The following is a 20,014-nucleotide window of genomic DNA, read 5'->3' as shown; positions in this document are numbered from 1 at the left end:
TTTGGTCAAAGAAATCACCGCTGCCACTTAGTAGAAGTAACGCTGTATATTCCTTCTATATTAGATGTACAAGTAGCGATTTTCAAGACATGTCAAAATTACCACTAGTGATCTTAGAATATGAAAGGCCTGAAAGATACTCGTATAAGAAGATTTAGTAGCAGGTAATCGGAGGTCGCAACTTTAGAAATTGTTAGATGCATCTTCGTGACAAATGCATCATGGTTAATGATACTATAAATAACTACAATCTTCGAAAATATGTGGTTCTTGTGACAAATCCACTCATAAAGGGTGATGCAGACTTATTCCAGAGCTACTTTATACTTTTGAAAATCCAAGGCGAGAAATGAAAGTAGTTTTGTTTAAACTTCTGTTCAAGTAGAAGAGGAAGTAATATAGAAACAGCCACTTGGGTAAGTATCGTAAGTAATCAAAACTACTTCAATACCCCGAAAAAGTATCCGAATGAGAATAATGGTACTGCGGATTGCGTCGTGACATAAAAATGTTCCCGACGTCAATATTCGCACAAAAACCTCAACTTCCATTTTCATAAGTGTCTTGTCTCCGGAAGTTCACGTGTTGATATTGTTTCAGCGAGTTTCGGAGAAGCCGTAATACTTCCGTGTGTGTCACCCAATCGTCCGTCGACAACTGGAAGTACCAGCGTTACAAGCTCACAATTTGGCGCTTCTTCGTCCACATATGATAGCTCTACCAATAACACGTCAGGTACGTTTTTTTGCCTCTGCAAACATATCAGCATGAATTACCGGGTAATTTCGATGTTCTAGCGCAAGGCATTTTATTCAATGTTTCGGTCTAGCTTACTTTCTTACTCGCATCGAGAATTGTTCACCATGATTCGTTTCCCCATTTATGGTATTTCACGTGATCATCAACTGCGTTCTCCTTATAACTAGATATATGCAAGTTTGTAATCGGTGATAAGGATTATGAACACTCCTAAGATAGACGTGTGGATTTCCGATGTTCATTTATATCTAGTTTCGTGCAAAACAACGTTGCTAATCACATGAAACATCGTACGCCACCACCCCGTTGTTTCTCACTTGTCTATCTTCATCAGATTCTCAGTCGTCACCCTCGTCAAGGCAAGCAACCTCAAGTCGAAATGAAGAAACTGAATTCTCTAGCCCGGTGAAAGTTACCGACTCCAACGAACAGGTTCGTAAATGCAATCGCTTCAATGTCATCTAGTAATCGACATATCATTTCAGGCTTCGTAATTTACCTTCTTGTGACTTGAAAATACACAATGTGCGACTGTCTGCTCTCAGGCTACCGCTAAATTGCGTTTACAATGGCCGTGGACCTTATTTTTATCATTTAATTTCTCATTATTTCCATTATCTTTTCCTACATTTGTGTTTTTGTTAGTTAATTTAACGTTTTGAGCGTATGACTTCTGTAGTGGCAGAATGGCTCAGCTTTGACGACTCTGATATATCCAGCCTCTCGTCTATACCTTGCTTATATGTATATCATATTTCACCCAATTACATTTTGCTTATATATGTTATTGATTCGCACGTTTGACAAATATATACCCTCTCTCCTTTCAGGGATTATTAGCCGCTGTCGATAAATCACAAATGCACGCAGCCGCGCGTCAAGGTCTGGTGTCCAGGTCGCTGGGATCGGCTGCGTTTCCGTTTGACAGCTCTTTGGAAGCACATTTTCACGTCGAAGTATTACAAGCGGTTCAGAGATGGTTTTCAAACTACGGCTGGCCGGGCGGTCCTTTCCCAATAACGCTACCACACACTGTGCGCAAGTGAGTGTCCCGATGTTGGTGTCAAAGTAGTCAGCCTTTCTCCTCACGTAGAAGTAGAAGTTACCCTGTAAATTGTACAAGTACAATTAGCATTCTCTAAGACGTCTCAAAATTATATCAAGTGGGAGAAGAAAATGAAAAGTCAGAAAAGTACTCAATTAAGTAGTTTTGAGAAGTAAATTCTGCCGAGAATTGCATACTTTCAGCAGTTAATCGGGTAATTCATTACTGACCCCTTTCTTCACACATTTGCATGATCGAGAGTGCGTATTTACAGTTTGATCACGCGAATGCCATACGACGATAGCGAGAACGCGCCTATAAGCAGCTACAGAGGTAATCAAAATCGGGATACCAGGAAAAAGGCGAATTTCGGGACTGGCGATTCGGGAAATTTGCAGAAAGACGTCAAAACCATCTACGACATGCTGCACCATTTGTGTGGGAGGTGAGGCACACGCGGATTGAAATTAGCGTGATGATTGAGCGTCCAGCTTCTTGATCGGTAGGTCATGGGTTCGATCCCCGGCCGGGTCAGACCAAAGACTTAATTAGTAACACTGGTATCCATGACTTTCCCGCTTGGTGCTCATCATTACCGGGATAGCGCGGAGGGTGGGGCAAGACTTAGAAAGCCTTAGAGGGCTGTTTCTTCACCTTCCTTGTCCAGCGGCATATGCACATCATGCACTCATGGTATACATATGCACAGATCGTGTGTATGTCTATCATGAGTCGGTGTATATGCCGCAAAAGCATCAAGGACAAAAATAAACAGCGTACTAGTCCTAGTTATGCTCGGAGGTGGTGGTCAAAGTTGTCAACGTTGGTGCTCAAGTAAAAGCAATGTCGTAAATTTTAATTCAAGGGCAAATACAAGTAGCGATTTCCGAGTAAGTGAAATAACAAATGTGCTGACCTGGTTTTGCTTAAAAAACTGAAAAAGTAGAAGTTCTTTGTGGCCGACCACCTATGGTCACATTTTGCGTGTGATTATGTGGCGGAGTGACGAATGCAAAGTCTGGATCCATTCAGTTTTCTTTTCGATTGGCCCTTAATAATAACGCTCTCTTTCGGGGATAATGTAACGCAACAAAACTCCATACGGATTTATCTTAATTTTCTTGCATAATTCGATAGCATCTGACTGCAGTTCTGTGGGAAACGCGCAATCAGAAATCTCAAATCGGAAACTCAGAATTTCTATCCAGATCCTTTGCGCCGTTCATTTCAAGCCTTTTGTGATGCTGCTGCTATTTATCCTGATAGATTTCTTGACATGCTTGATAATTTCATCGATTTCTCATTTTGTAATCGGGTATTCCAGGAAAATCCTATTTTGACACGTTATATTATATATATTAAATTTTTCCAATGTATCTTTAGGGCAGTGCCCGGGATTCCGATCAACCAGCCGTTGCCGAGAGACCCGATCGAGCGAGTTATACAGCTTCACTGGCAACACTCTACTCTGCTCACGTTTTTGAAGTAAGATTTGAGCCGAGTTGAGGATTGTAGTACCACTTATGCATGACGTTGTAATAGTAAATATTCTAACTTGTGTTTTGCGTGGCCATGAGTAAAATGTGATCAGTTACGCGTCATCATTTATTATCTCTGGACCCGTGTCTATTTTGTAGTGCTTCGTCACCATTGCGAGGCTTGGGCGCGACGGGACACAAGTGTTGTTCCATGAATGTTTGTGGCCATACGCAGCATGTTTTCTATATTAAGATATTGCTAACCGAGGCTTCGAAACTCCAGCGATAGAAATGAAGTATTGAAACTATATTTTTCGCCAACAAAATATATATAAGGCGACTCCCATTACTTGACTCGAATCGTTACAATTGATACTCGGCGGATTCGCGTACTCGAAGGGTTTAATCCAGCCCTGCCTACAAGGGACGTTGACATTGACGCCTTTGCCTCAACAAAAGGGGTCAGGGAGCGTCCGTGGCAGCGATACGTCCGGAATTTCTCTTCACGCCGAAAGATTACCGACGCTGGGTGAAATATTTGGAGAGGGAAGCCAGAAAGGACGGGCACAGCAGCGAAAGCGCGTTCAGCGACATCAACTCGGTGGCCCACGACAAGATCACGGCTTCTCTCATGAACATACAGGAGGAATTGTTCGAGTCTGTGTCGAAAAGGGCGTGGACCGACTTGCTGTTGCAGATAATAAAGGTAGGTGTGCAATTTGAAAATGCCTCTGCAAATTGTAGATGCGCGCCAAAAACTTTGAATCGGAATGATCAATTATTTGAAGACGTAGGTGATCAGTAGCGGGGTACTTCTATTTTTTGGATTACGGGAATAGGTTGAATACCAACGCCAAGTGATTTGATCAAGCTGCAATTTGTTTCCAAGGTGCTGGTTTTGTCGCGTATCACCTCTAAGCTGAACAAAGACGTCAAAGGTGTCGACGGAACACGGAGCCTACCACCCCTTAACACAGATCCGCTAGCCAGCAACGTATACAGGTATTGAAGATAGTTGTTGTAGCGCTGTCACTGTGTTAAAACCCATTTTGTGGCAGTGTTGGAGAAAGGGCCATCTTGGCTTGGATGAATCAGCATTACGAGAATCAAAGGCACAAAGTTTGGGGTGAAACGATCGACCGGGGCGGCGTACCTCCGTCTCGCTGGGTCGTTAACTTTGATTTTGATCTACTGGATGGGCTTGTCTTGGCCGCTGTGACATCGGCGTATTGCCCTTGGCTGGTAAGACAATTTCTATTTACCAACAAAAACGCCGAATTAATCCAACATTTATATCCAACAATCCTTTAATGGCGTCACTGTATGAAAAATATTGCATGATTATGAAATTTTTCATTTCAATGAACTCATCACAAAAATGGCTACCTAACTATAGTGACGTTTCAATCAATAACAGTTACTTTGGGAATAACGTCAGATTTTTTCCCTGACACTGCGGTGTACTAGTACCTGACTAATTTTTAGGATTTAAAAATCAAATATGTCTGTCTAGAACAGCGGTCCCCAAACTTTTGTAGAAATTTCGCCGGGTGGAGACATTGCAAAATTATCTTGAGATTTTGATTGTAGTACAACAAGACATACTTTCCTACATTCTTGGGTAGAAAGTGCATGTCCTTACTAAGAAGCTTGCCAATAGGACGTTCAACAGCAGCAGTTGTTGGCTGACAACACTCAAGTTGCGCGTACACTGCTGGTGACACGCTGTGTTGCTTCAATCTGACAATGTTGTCTACATCGCAATTTTTCATCATGCGCTTCTTCATATAAGAATGATGCAATGCGCAAGAAGTCTTTCTTCGGTTAGGATATTGCGGTACGTTGACCATAACACCATGTTTACCTACAGTACTTGTTTTATTTGACCGTTTATGATTCACAATGAGCAGACAATTGGCCGTTTGCAACAGTAGGCCTATAAAATAGGCTACAAGCTGTAAAATATCAAATGATAAGTTCACCGACAGTGCAAAATCTACGATGCAAATGAAATGCAGACGTCAAAAATTTTTTGACTTTATGAAAAATTTTGACAAATTTTAACCTAACGCTACAATTGTGACAAAATTTTGACATGTCAAAAAAAAAACGCCCTACTGATGACAGATATTGTTTAAAAGTATTGTTTAAAAATATTCGGTAAATACTAATGTATAAAGACTTTTTAATGACAATTTCTTCTAGTACAGCGTCTTAGTGCAGCTATGTTTAAAACATTTGCTAACTAAAGACTAATAATGAAGCAAGCATTACACCGAGGAAAGCTTTTTTTATCGAATCGCAATCTTTAAAACAATTCTAATTGTGGACCCTCTTCATCTGCTGTACGGACCCCAGTTTGGGAACTCTCATCTAGAATCTGCTGACTGAATGACATTGCAGATTGTTCACATTTTGCAATGCACATTTATCGATTCGCTTTCTTTAGAATAAGAAATTCTTTGCCGACATGTACACCTCGCCATCGACACCCGAGCAGTGCCTACACAACACTTTAATCGTTGTAAACGCCCTGGCCCAAATTGGCTTGGACTACGACATCCAAGCTACCGACATCACCGATCCTAATCCGATTACTTTGCTTTTGGTAAGTTCCGACAATGTGACGAGAACTATTTCCGTATTCTACCATCTCTCGTTTTTGCACAGCTCTGCGTCCATCTCTACCAGCAGTTGCCGCAATACTCTACCAGGTCAAAAGTATTTTTCAGCGGATCTTTGCACAGTCTGGTTCGAAGACAGGTATTTGCTACTTGGCGAATAATTTTCAAGTCACATGAAATAGCTATAATGAGGTTGATTACGCATGGCTACTTGCCTAGGCTCGCTTTCCATTTTGGTAATAACGATTTATGAAGTGTAGCGTGTGTGTAGAATCTTATGTTAATGCTGAATAGGATATTTCTGTTGATGGCGGAAGTATTTTGCCTGAGGTAATCCAATTCTCCAATGCTTGAGTAATATGTTGATTTCTACATTGTGTTCCCTGTACTAGCTGTATGTAAATTTTCAAGGCTCGTACTTCAATCCTATTGCATTAAATAACCTGTAAATCGCTATTACTTTTTTTGCGCGTATTTAATTTTGACTTTTACGGAATCTGAAATGCCAAATCTTGACGCAGGTCAGAATCACAAATCCAAGCTTCCGATCAATCGTGTACCGAGTTAGCTTGTGGGGCCGCGACGCGTCCGATTTTCATGTGCCGGCAGGAAATGAAATCACAATACCACCCAGGTGATTTAAATTGTCTGCTCGGGATTAACTAGGTTGACAGCCGAATGCCAAATGGAATATGGAATATTTGACAATTAATTCAGATATTACAATTATTATAAATTAAAGGTTGGGTTAAATCAAGTACCTGATTGATTTGATACCGAATTGATTATTATATTAGGCTTCGAGTCGAGCATGCAAGTATCAAGAGTATGCATGATGTCAAATATTTACCTTTTATGCTTTCGTGTGAAGTTACAAACTTCCTACTCTATTGTATCAGAAGAGCTTCTTTGAGGTACAGAACTTCAATATACAATTGAATAGTATATTCATATTGAAATGAACCAGAATATTTTCGGCTGACACTCGTCAGGGGTAATCGTCAGCAACTAGTAGAGAATTCGAAAGAACAGCGTATATCAACAATCGTAACACAACAACAACAATCGCAACACGTAAAGACGTGCTACCCGCACTTCAGCAAAGCAATGTAGTTTACGAATTTAAGTGTCACTGTGATTGTGGCTACGTGGGAAGAACGTCAAAGCGCTTGCAGGAACGCATAAATCAGCATGTCCCTAGATTCATTAGAGCACGCTCGGTGAAAAGCTCACCCTTAACTCATCCGCTCAAGATTGATGCGGAACAATCAAAGGCCATAAATTCTGCAATTGGCAAGCACTTGTTGGATAATCCCGCCTGTGTGAAAAATTATCGAGACGACAGATTTCGCATACTCGGAAAGGGTCGCTCACACTTTCATTTGTGTGCCTTGGAGTCGACTTTTATCAAAATACACCAGCCAAGGCTGTGTCAACAAAAAGAGTTCGTGTATCATCTAAAAATAGTACATTGAACGCTCTCGTATTCGACATTTCGTGCTGGTGACGTCATATTTTGTGTTACGATTGTTGATATACGCTGTTCTTTCGAATTCTCTACTAGTTGCTGACGATTACCCCTGACGATTGTCAGCCGAAAATATTCGGGTTCATTTCAATATGAATATACTATTCAATTGTCTATTGTATTAGCATATAATACTCATCCCATTCATAGAAATATGTATTTATGTAAGAAAGTAAGCTGCATAGTGCATACAGCAATAATATTTCAGATCTGCTAAGAGCCTGGACATAGGATTCACAAGTCGATATTTGCGTCCCGCCGAAGCAGTACTGATACTTGTAAGCCGGCGAGAGGCGGCATACACCGGATCAGCCACGAGAGGTCTAGCCGTTGGCGCCACTTTGGTCTTCAATCTCGAGACTATTGTGGATGACATCACGCCACTCGATACCACCAAGTGTCAGAGCGCATGTTACCAATTGGCCAAGATTGACTTGAAGGTGTGTGAAGTTTAAAAGTGCCACGAATGAAAAGTCTTAAAATTTTTGCTCTATTGATGGACCAAATAATGATTTACGTACTGGAGATACGTAAGTTGTTACCACAATCATCATTTATTGCAACTTTCATCGGTTCAAAACAATACAGGATTGTAATACAATGAAAAGAATGGAAAGAGTCGAAACGGCTTGGAATTGTCTTTTGATCAAGCACACGCCTTGGTCTACAGATATTAATAGAAGAACATGTAAATATGCGGCATGCACAATTACACATGCACATTGAATGAAAAGTAAATTAAGATAACTTGAGAAAGATAAGGAATGAAAATGTACTTATTTATCTTGGTCGGCGATGTGTCGTGGTCCGTAATCTCAAGCACAGTCTAGTATGCATTCAGTAAATCTGGTTCTATTTGGTCTTGAATGCGTACAACTGTACATACTTGTGTCAACACTGCTTGTAAAATGCTATCACAGGTATAGTCCGTATGCTCTGGAATTAATATCAATAATTTGAATTGGTACGGAGAACATTGCAAATGATTGCCGTAGTCAAGGGCAAAAGCACTATAAATCTGTAGATTGCAAATTGTTTTCACCTATAAACAGATTTGGCAAATTCATTTATGACATTGCATAGGCCAAAATTTGAAGATACATTTTGTGAGTTTTCCCTGACCTGGTTTCGATGTGTCATTGCAGGTCGTGAACCCTTTCTTGGAAGGCGGAAATTTCAAAATTATTTTGATCGAGTCGAGCGATTCCGTACCGACTCCGATCGATCTCGGAAGAGTCCAAAGTGTGAAGAGCAAGAAAAGCACCTTGTCGTCGAGGATAAAATCGGTAACCTACGTTTTTTAGATTTGTCGTTACATGGAGCGGTACAGACTCGGACAAGACTGAAAAAATTTTTGACAATTTGTTGTAACATGACATAATGTGACAAAACTCACGGCTTTAGAACTCTTTAGCACGGTGGTCACCAAGGTTTTTGTAACCAAGTGCTACTTCTTGGGTACTGATTAATGCGGATGGCTACCTGTTACTCCCCCGCCATCTAGCTGTATCAGTTTACATTTCTTCATTTCGACATTCAGGGCAATGGCTAGGGTTTCCGTTGCTTACCAGAAGTCAGATCAGCGTCTCTGAGTTCAGTTGTGTTGCCGCAGTGGGCGTCGAAGCGCCAATCTCCATGTCGGGGCTCGGGAATATCAAGCACATTCCCTTTCGGATCCGCGGGGGGCGCAGACGTGCAACGAACCCAAACGAAAACAGCGTTCGCACATTCCTTATGGTCGACTGACCCATGTTCAACTTCTATTCACATCGAATCCTAAAATTACTGCTTCTACGTGTAATTTAGTAGAAATTTATCTCGTTAATTCTACGTCTAGTTGAGTAGCAGCGGTGACTACCTTGACCTTCCTCTGAAAATCAATCCTGTCTTTTTTGACTCAGGTGAAATCGAAAACCGACCACGGTCAGAAAATGACGAGGCAGACCCGGGAAGGAACGCAAGGCTATTCATCTTTCGAATCTCCGGACGAAACCAGCGACAACGGGGAACAGAGACGTTACAGATCGTCGTCTGAAGACAGGATGGGCGGCGATTACCTGACGGCGTTTTTCTGCAAGGAAAGCCACATGTATTTGGAGACAGAGACGCCGACAACGTTGAAGGTAGGCTACTCGCCTTGTTTTGTCATGGTATGCTTCTGTAGATATCAGTTAATTCCTTGGAAGGCCGAGTCCTGATCATAATTAGTGCCTCAGAGCTTTCTGGTCCATAAAGCTACCTGATCACTAAGACGATAATAAAAGATACAATCACTTTCGCCTAGCCCTCGTCACTAACTGATGACTAGTTGGAGTGTTTTAGTGTTCATATCTTCTGTCTGGCTATTTTGACTTGTGGTGAGCAGTTGAGCACTGAAAATAAGACGAAATATAGTTTTTGGGAAAGGTTCTGTGTTAATGCTAACGTTAACCTATAACGTCACATGACGTCCTATTGCTAATTCCAACCCTACATTTCAGTGAAGTGATATATTAATGTACAGTGTACGTACACGATACCTAGCGACGACTCACGCCACGTCATGCCACAATACTGAAGTACATGCTGAATTTTTTAACGTCGATATATCAATTCGAGCAATCAAATGCTATAATATTCCCATAAAATCAATATCTTCATTCGCTTTGCCAACAATTCAGATGAGGATTTGCATGGGAATATGAGCTCACGCCTTAACGTTCTAGTCCAGACCGGACAATGTATTCGGCGTCTGACTATTGCTAAATTGATATTGAGCACAGTGTAAAACAGGTTTCTATACTTGCTACCGATATTACCGCATAAACAAGTTTGACAGACGACAACACCCCAATCGCACGGATTTGGTTTTTATGACACAATAAACATGTCAAATCAAGATGGATCCCGTACGCCTGCTAGATTTTTTACATTAGACAACGTTTCGTTCTTGGTTTTGTGGGATTGCGGGTCAAGCTCACAGCAGAGAGTCACTAAATATTCACAAACGGAAAGCAGATTTTTGTAACAAAGAAAGTAAAACTTTTGAGATTGGCAAGATGCATGCACCGTTTAGTGTTGATTTGTTTTATGCTGCCAGAGCCACGCATAGGGTGGCCCGAAGTTGAAATGCAAAGAATTTCAACCAAATATGTTATAATGTCATGTAAAATTGTAATATATTAAAAAGGTTCACAGTGCAGAACCTAGCAAGGTTCGTTTGCTAACGTGAACCTACAAATTTCCCAGGTTCACGCACAGAATACGAATGTGAACCGCACGTTCACACCATCCCTAATAGTTTTATCGTTTGTATGGTAGTTTCAACATTGAGGGGTTTGCAGACCCTAGGTCAATAACACCTGATCTAGAATGTAATTGGGCTGTGCTACTTCCTGGCAGTTCAGTAATTACAACAATGAATATCGGTCCAGTGTAAAATAACTGTTGATTTTCAAAACACCCTGAATGCCAAGTTAGCATCTGCCGCTTACTGGGTATTCCCGAGTACGCTTCAATCTAATTTCGTGAGCCATTTTATGTAGTTCAGTGCCCTAAATCTGATGAGATGTTAGAGCCAAAAAAAATGAAGTTAGCATTCCCAATGGGCAATGCTGAACGGCGCCGTCTTATTGAAAATAGCAGAATTCCGATGTTTTCAATGCTTTGTTTCGTTTGTTGAGGGTTTTGACTGTGTGTTTCATTTCAGCTCGAATTTTTGCCGTTTCATTGCGGGAAGAAGTACTGCTCGGTGTTATTCAGCTGTCCCGATGTCGGAGAGTTCCTGTACGCCATCGAAGCGGTTGCGACGCTGCCTTTGCCTTCGCCGGTGCCGTTCAACGCGCAGTCCCCGCAATCAGTCAGGATCTCGAGTGCCGCAGCTGCACAAAGTGGTAATAAATTACGTTTGATAAGTTATAGGGTGTATCTGTACGACTAACGTAATATGACTGATAACGCTACTAATAGGTACAATTTTCGAAAATATATTCATTATTCAGTTACAGGGGCTATTTCGCGAGGTCGATGTGACAATTTCACTCATAAAAGTTATTCAAACATATCCCAAAACTACATTCTACTGTTCAAAATCCAAAGTGCCGCGAAAACTGTAGCAGACGTGGAAGTAGCCAAAAACATAACCATGTGAATGAAGTACTTTGTTACCGACCTCTTTTATGTTTTTCTAGGGAAAGGTCTTTTCGGCGGGGATGAGAGAGTCGTGTACTGGAAATGCGAAGCCGGCACGGAATTGGCCGAGACCCTTTTGCTTCCTGTTACCAATGCCGCAAAGGAGAATGCGCTCGTGCTAGCGTCGCATCAGAGAATGTCAGATAAGGAAAAAGAGAGAAGAGCCATCACTGGTAAATTATCATATCCAGCATAGCGTTAGTTTTGAGGTGGTTAGCGACTAACCAATGGTACGGCAGAGTTTTCACTTTTATACCGTAATTTTATGCCCGCAAGTAAGTCATAAACCCTTCTCAGAGTAACAGCAATGTCTGCTGGAACCACCCTTGACCTTATCGGGGCGTATGTCTGAAAATGTTTATTTAATACTTACAGGCACATTGTACAGTGGCACAGTGACAGCTGGCGTGGCCGCTTTGGGTAACCAGCTCTACCCCGAGCCGATTCCCCATCTGTCTGCCCCGCCTGTACCCACTGGGACATTATTCAGCGTCGAGTCATCGTCGGAATGTTTTGATATACCCGCTACGCTCAGCGTACCGTCGCCTCTAACATTTGGGCCGTTGCCTGCTTCGGAAATTAAAGGCTCCAAATACGGTCCTAATGACAGACAGGTATGATTCGATGAGATGAATAACAGTAAATATGTCAAATCATATACCGTATATATAGGATATATATATGTACAATATAGCTGTTAAAAAATGAACTTTCTTAAAAATGTTACTGGGTATCCCATGAAATTTTTAGATTGTCTAAAAACACCACAAATTTGACTCAGTTTCGACCCGTTCAAGTGAAATTATTTGAAGCATTTTGGATTTGAAAAAATTAGTATTTACGGTGAGAATTTCATTCATTGAGTTATGCAGAAAAATTGTTGCACTTCATTATTGCCTGAAATTGAGAGGTATTGCCATATAGGCCTGTTTGAAATGAATTTGACCCCGATTCTATTAAAAGTAGTAAATTTTATTTAAAAAAGTAACCGGATAATTGTGATTAGCAAGTAGCAATAAATAACAGAATAATCACATCATAGTCACAAATTCTAGTTATGTATGTGGCATTGAGACCTATGTATTATTATGATTATATAATGTGAACACTGAGCAGCTGTCTGTCTGCCTGTCTATTGTGTTCCGTTTAATAAATCATAAAAAAAATTGAGTCCACGCTAATCGAATTTTGTGTATTCAGGACGACGGAACTGTCCCGATTCTGGTGCGATTTAGGCCGCGAGGCCCGGGCCACTATCCGTGTAACATCACTCTTCGCTCGCCGGGAGACATTAGGGTGTACAGAATCGAATGCACCGTCACACCCGCTGGCACCGTCGCTCATTTCGAGTTCAAAACTCCCGCGCACCAGCCGATAACGCAAAACATCCCTATTGTAAGCACTTTTATTATCGTATGCACTCAAATTTTTTCCATGTGGAAACAGAAAATTCAAAATATACTTTGCAGCAAAATGCCTCGGACCACGATTGGGAATTGGAATGCCAGCTGATCGGCGAAGGATTTTCGGCGCCCAAAAATCTCTTAGCAAAGTGCGGCACCACCGTGTACTATCCACTCAATTTCAATCCCCAGTACGAGTGTCAGATTGAAGGCAAACTCATGGTTCGAAACAAGTAAGGCTTCCCGATTCATAGTAGTAACTTTTATTCATGCACGCCACTTTATTTAGATCCGACGGAACGGAACACTTGTTTCACTTGCAAGGGATAGGAGAGAGGCCGTTGGCGTTGGCCGCCTTGGACGTGCAGTGCCAGTGCCACAAGACTTTTGTTAGGTCTGTCGACGTGCCAAACTATTCTCAGAAGAAACTCATATACAAAGTGTCTTCCGATTTGCCGTTCTTGGACGGACCTCCGACCATCACCGTGCTATCGGTAAGTCGTTTGCTCATTTTTCAACATATTGCTTTAAGGACTATTTTCATTGCAGTATAATATATTAAAGTCAGGCGACTTTTTTACCTAAAAACGGAAGATTTTGACCTAAAATATCTAAATTTTGTCATTTTTGACCTTCAAAAACTTAATTTTTACCGAATTCTGACCTATGTATGTAAATTAGGTGTTTCCTTACACAATGTTAGAATTGTACCACTTATCTTCATTTCTGGTTGCAACTGTCTGTCCTTACGAAGTAGTTTGGCCTGAAAAACTTTTTTGACTTAAAAACTGACAAATTACTACTAGTTGCTGACGATTACCCTTGATGAGTGTTAGCCGAAAGTATTCGGGCAGATTTTAACTCTTTATTAAAGTAACTAGTCGGAGTCCAACCCTTAGTATAAGCTATACTTGTAAGTTGCAACCCAATCGAGAATCGGTGAAATCTTGCTGCAAATCCGACTCCTAACTCTTCATTGATCGTGTTAACGACTCAAGACTCAGCTCCCTATCCCAGCTTACCTTGACACAATAGTAACACTGAGGCATAACGTGACTTTGCTATTTGTATTTTGAAATTGTGACATCATTATGCTCGTGACGTCACTTCGCTGATCGAAGATCCTTCTTTGTTGTACTAATGGGCATTGCTACGCTCAGATTACACATACTCAACCGGCCCGCTGTGAATAATACCTCTCAATTTCAGGGACAAACAGCGACGTACACGTTCCAGTTGTGTCCCTGGTTCCGCGGCAAATACACGGGCGTCTTGTCCTTCCAAGGTGAAGACAGGGATGGCAAGCAACCCAAATCCGATTCTGACTCGGATCCCGATTCTGAATATGCGGTTCCGCAGGCTAAGACGGCATCGCTCAATAGCGACGAAAGCTCGGACACGAATAAGTACAGGTAAGCACATAATGTCCTGTCAAAACAACACTACTAATTTCTCAATAATGCCACTGTAGTCCCAATCTTCCTGAAAGTCAAGTGGAAGTAAAAGTAACGGCAGGTTTGTAACGACTTGAGTCATGACTCGACTCGAGTCGCGATTTTTTGGTGACTCGACTTGAGTCATTTTTTCAAATCCGTCAAATGGCTCGACTTGACTCTTGACTTGTGCATGACTCGAACCAAATCATACAACTCGAAACTAGGACGGCCAAGACAGACATTTCATTGTAACTTGGAAGAATAGTAAGGTCACCACATAATTGGTATATCGTATATCAGTCTTGGAAAATAGGGCCAGAAACTGTTAAGACTGAGGAAAATTACGATATTATGAATGCGAGCCATTCTATATCACACGAGCAAAGTTGAAAAAAGTCGGTTGAACCGGATTGAACTGAATACTGAACAGAGAACATAATGACTTGGACTCGGACTCGAGTCAAAACGCTATGACTCGAACTCGACCCTCTACTCACTTGGACTCGGACTTGATTCGAAGATAAATTGTAACTGACTCGGCTTTACTCGAGTCAAAACTATAAAAGTGAGATTGACTTGTGACTCTGAAACTTGTGACTTGGTTACAACCCTGACTGCGATACAGGAACTATATTACACACATTTCAGAAATTAGTCACTGGTAATAGTAGTGAAAACTTATCATAGAACTGCTTTCTGCTTCGTAAAAGTAAGTATGAAAATATGGTAGTATTGCCTAAAAAACTGTTTCGTAGAAGTGGAAGTAGTCCTAAAACACTCGAGTAAGTAGCAGATGTAGATAGAGCTTGAAAAAGTACTTTTTAGGTACTTCGTTGCAACACTCCCATATTATTCCCTAATTTGAAAACCATGTCTCTATATTGACTGGTTAATTTTATTATTCCAGGGTCTGGTACACATTACTGGTGGACGCGTCCCCACCTCCGCCAGTCAAAAAGCTGGAAGTAGTATGTTCCGCCCAGAAAAGCTGCGACGTGGAGCTGCCGATACGTAACCCAACCACCAGCCCCATCGCATTCACGGTAGGTCACTTACGCTTACCGATGTACTTTCCACGGTGTCAAAACACTTTATCGTTTAGGCGTCCTATTCTCACAAGGATTTGTCCGGCCCGAAATCGGTACGGATTATGCCGGCTATGGTGCACACGTACCACTTGACGTACTCGCCGGACGTGATCGGGAACACGCAGGCCGAGCTGATTTTCCAGAGCGAGGCCACTGGCGAATTTTGGTACGAGCTTGACTTGCACGCTGTTTCGCCGGCTCCCGTTACCTTACCAAAGATGGAATGCGAATTAGGTAATTGTTCTGGTTTTTGACATTGTTATTTTTGTGTCAATTTCCTACCGCGTTTGATGTATACTTATTTCGAAATAGGGAATAGGACTGTGCATATTTTCGTCCTTGATGTTTTGATGTACCTTGACTCATGATGTGCACGATCTGCATACCATGAGTGCATGGTGTGAGATACATATCAGAAAATGGTTTCCTGTTGCCCACATATTGCCTGTGACATTTTTAATACTGACCTCACTAACTCCCAAATTTATTTGCATTTCTTCAACCCTTCCACGCACTCCCTGTATTCTTGTAGTAGATGGTCAGCTCTGGGCATATTTCACCAGTCGACAGACGTTACTTCATTTTGATAGCTTGTTCTTTTCATTCTATCTTGTGCTGCCTTTAATTTTTATGCCAAGGTGGGTGTCTGTCGAAAGCAGTCTTGCAGCATTTTGAAATGATAAAATTATTAATGAAATGAACTGAACAATTGAATCATATTGGGTACGTCATAATTTTATAAATCCCGTTGTGGTCTACGAGTCAAAGTTGGCATTGGCTTATATAGCATACCCACCGATGACTCTAATTTTCGTTTTTGTATGATGTAAACTCAAAGCGAAATGTAAGAATTTTTAATTTATGACAATTAAATCCCCATATCAAAGTCGAAATGACTTAATCAATCTGTTAATCAAACACCTACTTTGGCATAGAGCATGTAAATAAGAAGCATGCACAGTGAATTCACATGGTATCGAATCCTACAAATTAATTCATATTTCAGGTCGGTCCACCAGGCAGTACATGAGCGTTAAAAACACGACCAACAAGCCGTTTATCGCCACCGCTCAAATCAGCAACCGCGTCAACTTCTCGTTGGACGTGGATTGCGAAGACGAATTGCCGATCATTGTCGTGCCGCCGATGTCACAAGCGGACGTTCCGGTTCAGTTCACGCCCACTTGTCTCAGAGAATACAACCATTCCGCTACAGGTTTGTTACGTGAACTCTCGTAGGCACTTTGAAGAACATTTTTTGATTTTGAGATATTCACCACAAATATTTGAATACTACACACAAAAGATGAGCTATATTCTGCTGGCTGACACAGTTGGTCAGTAACAAATTACTTCTACTTTTTTGGATACTTGAGTATGTTTGGCCTCCTTGCACTGCTTAGACGAGTGGTAACTTCCACTTCTAAACAGTTTCCAGTTATTTTGGCTCAACTAGGCCTGGAATACTACTTTCTACAATTATCTTCTTTCACTTTTCATTCAGTGTGCTAGGGCTGTTCAAAAATCACTTTTTTTCAAATGTTGCTGGCTACATTATAAAACTGTTCGTTACCGTACCTAAAAAAAGGCTGCACACCAATTTTGGCTCCGTTCCAACCAATAGAAGCATTGCTATATAAGAAATAAGTTTGAATTTATTTAATAAAAATTAATATAAAAATTTTTCAAATTTTACTGGCTACTCCACGAAATTGTTCGGTTGACTGAAAAAACGATGAGCAAAAAATTTAGCTCGATTCCAACCAGTAGAAGCGAAGAGACTGGAGTGCAAAATTTTGGATTTGAAATACATAGTATTTACGGAGGCAAATTATCTCACTATATATTATAGATCTACCCCCCGTAAATGCTGTGATTTGATATCCGAAATTTGGAACATCAATAGCTTCGCTTCGAATGGTCGGGATTGAGCCAAATTTGTTGCATATCGTATTTTCAGACAACCTAACAATTTCATGGGGTAGCCAGTAGAATTTGAAAAATTTTACGTTAATTTTTAATAAAAAAAATATAAAACTCATTTCTTATGTAGCCCTAGTGTGCATGTCTCCTTTTTTATATCGCTTAGCCCAGGTGGGTGTCTGATTTCGAAGACTACTCCAAGACGTTTCGACACCTTCCTATCTTTCATAGTGTCGCAGTATTGTGGTGTATTGAAATGCTGAAATTGTTAACAATATATTGAATTGACTTGAATTTTCCTTCAGCTTCTACTTTTACCATCGCTACTGGCTAGTTACCTACCTTTTTACTTTTCGGAACATCCCGTACACAAGTCGTCACGACACATTTCAAATGCTTACATTTTGATTTCAGTGATGGTAAATTGTAAGGAGCTGGGGGATATGGTGTTCTGGTTGAGCGGGAAAGGTCACGTGCCAAAACCGATGGAGCCATTGAGCATGAGCGCGTTGGTTAATTCGCACACCTCGCTCATCGTACCTTTCCAAAATCCTTCGAACGTGACGGTGTACGCTGACATCTTCATCACCGATTTGGACCATTCGATGAATCAGATCTCCGAATCTGTGATCAGGTTTGTGGCATTTGTTTTGTCTCTGAAACTTTGTGATAAAAATTTCACTGATGGTGCTTTTATATGTTTGTTTGTCCTTCTCTTGATGATTTCAATATCTGTTGCCATTCGTAACAACAATACCTCCCCGTTAGTGTTTCAACAAAGCCGTTTTGACACCTCCTATCTTTTCATTGTATCGCGATCTTGTGTATTTTGCATTATTCATTTGCGGATTCGCGTTATCTTATTACATTATCACTCGTACTAGCTACATATGCTTTTAAGTTAACTTGGGCCTGTTATTGAGTTGTTGTTAATTGAAGCTTTCTTCCAAATTAGACTTGAGTCCATATTTGTGTCAGTTCAATTAGATTTTCACAATTTAAAGATACTGTCGCTGTGGCATCATAAATCATTGGGCAGCTGTGTACTATTCCACATGATTCGAGTTATTTTAAAAGTGGTGACTCCAGCAATCCCAACTTCTCAATTTCTTGAAGCAAATCTTCTGCACCACTAATAAAACTGTTTAAAGAACTAAGAATATAGCACAAAGGCCGGAGATCTGCCACAAATAAGGTCATTGGGACGCTCAAAATATGCGAAAGTTCATTTCTAATGCAACTAGAGGGCTCGTATCAAGCCTTAAGGCCATGTTCATGTACTTATTCGAGATATATCAGCTTTACAGCATTGGCGTGATTATTTTTATCGTAAAACTTTATTCTTTGTTCGAGAAGGCAATTGCTAAATCAACTTCCACTGTGTACTTCACAGAAACAACATCACGGAAGACTCGGCGTTCTGCCTTCTGCTAAAACACACCACCAGTATCAAACTCGGTCCCATGGAATCCATCGAAATTCCGCTCACCTTTTCGCCAGATAAGGTAACAGTGTTCTCATCGATGGCACGGGCACACCGTGTTGAGCTATTGGTGTTGACTTGCGTTCAGATGAAAATGTACGAGGGAACGCTCAGCATCTCGTTACGAAGAGAAGATGAGAAAGGGTGGGACGACGACGGGTCTTTTATTGCAGGTAACATTGATATTCTGAAGACTATTGATGTGGTTGTGGGAGATCGTAATCCTTTTTGACAAATACGGCTGATATCACGTTAGGCATATTGTCATCCTATGTTTTCCCTACATCATAATGGATTTGTGACGTCACAACATAAAAAATCCCGTACCCACAATTTCAACTTCAGCATTGTGATGTGATATGTTTTCACTTCATCACAATTGATATGCGACTTCATACCATCGTTAAAGAGTCCCTCCCAAAGGTTTTGATTTAGGCATTGTAACAGCATATGGGTTCACTACCTCATAATGGATTTATATCGTCAGGTCATCGTTAAAGAATTCCACCTTGCCCAATTCTTACAACCGCCTTCTCGCAAGTTGTTTACGTAGGCATTGTGTCGTATGTTTTTCATGTTTGTGACATCATATGTTTACATCATAAAGAATATGAGATGTCATGTATTCCTTAAAAAGATCCAAACCCATACACGTACTTTTCTCTGCTAAGGCGTTTCGAATCAAGCCGAAATCAGAAAGCGTCAGGACGGCATCAAATCCGTCCGATGGCTCTACCCGATACATGGCATACCGGAAGTGCACGGCGATGAAAGCCAGAGTAAGTGTCAAACTCACCATTCCATTTGACGGAACAAAACAAACACGCCCGTTCATTGCAGAGGCGATGCTACGCTGTCAAGCGAGAAGCCGCATCGAAGCCCGACTGGAAGTGACGTTATCGGGGGCCGTGCCGAGCGCGTCCCACATGCAGGAGATGACAAAGTTACGTGCGGTGACGCCTTTGCATAAGCGTAAGAGTCCCAGCAAAAGTGCAGGTGGGATTGGCTGTGTTTGGTACCGTCAAAAGACTACGTCTGGTTCGGTGTTTTCATACGAAAAGCAGCTGTGTTTGAAAC

General features: G+C 41.2%; 1 protein-coding gene across 1 annotated transcript in view; it reads left to right on the top strand.

Moving 5' to 3' along the window:
* Positions 1-20,014, top strand: part of LOC145457659 (cilia and flagella-associated protein 47-like) — a 43,920-nt gene that overhangs the window by 17,949 nt on the left and 5,957 nt on the right. Inside the window, exons 28-56 of the mRNA XM_080335883.1 lie at positions 601-735; positions 1,094-1,191; positions 1,590-1,801; positions 2,079-2,249; positions 3,188-3,289; positions 3,742-3,988; positions 4,172-4,284; positions 4,341-4,524; positions 5,732-5,890; positions 5,953-6,045; positions 6,428-6,540; positions 7,643-7,874; positions 8,580-8,720; positions 9,336-9,557; positions 11,123-11,306; positions 11,604-11,777; positions 11,980-12,218; positions 12,805-12,999; positions 13,074-13,240; positions 13,297-13,501; positions 14,217-14,419; positions 15,351-15,486; positions 15,546-15,765; positions 16,538-16,747; positions 17,869-18,088; positions 18,848-18,959; positions 19,026-19,110; positions 19,609-19,716; positions 19,778-19,933. Of these exons, the coding sequence (XP_080192009.1) occupies positions 601-735; positions 1,094-1,191; positions 1,590-1,801; positions 2,079-2,249; positions 3,188-3,289; positions 3,742-3,988; positions 4,172-4,284; positions 4,341-4,524; positions 5,732-5,890; positions 5,953-6,045; positions 6,428-6,540; positions 7,643-7,874; positions 8,580-8,720; positions 9,336-9,557; positions 11,123-11,306; positions 11,604-11,777; positions 11,980-12,218; positions 12,805-12,999; positions 13,074-13,240; positions 13,297-13,501; positions 14,217-14,419; positions 15,351-15,486; positions 15,546-15,765; positions 16,538-16,747; positions 17,869-18,088; positions 18,848-18,959; positions 19,026-19,110; positions 19,609-19,716; positions 19,778-19,933 (4,836 nt within the window). The remainder of the gene's footprint in view (positions 1-600; positions 736-1,093; positions 1,192-1,589; positions 1,802-2,078; positions 2,250-3,187; positions 3,290-3,741; positions 3,989-4,171; positions 4,285-4,340; positions 4,525-5,731; positions 5,891-5,952; positions 6,046-6,427; positions 6,541-7,642; positions 7,875-8,579; positions 8,721-9,335; positions 9,558-11,122; positions 11,307-11,603; positions 11,778-11,979; positions 12,219-12,804; positions 13,000-13,073; positions 13,241-13,296; positions 13,502-14,216; positions 14,420-15,350; positions 15,487-15,545; positions 15,766-16,537; positions 16,748-17,868; positions 18,089-18,847; positions 18,960-19,025; positions 19,111-19,608; positions 19,717-19,777; positions 19,934-20,014) is intronic.

This window comes from Botryllus schlosseri, chromosome 15 (assembly GCF_051294905.1).
Source record: "Botryllus schlosseri isolate E-star chromosome 15, Bs_hap1, whole genome shotgun sequence".
Taxonomy (NCBI): Eukaryota; Metazoa; Chordata; class Ascidiacea; order Stolidobranchia; family Styelidae; genus Botryllus; species Botryllus schlosseri.
Note: the sequence above shows the minus strand (reverse complement) of the source record. Positions and strands in the feature narration are given on the sequence as shown.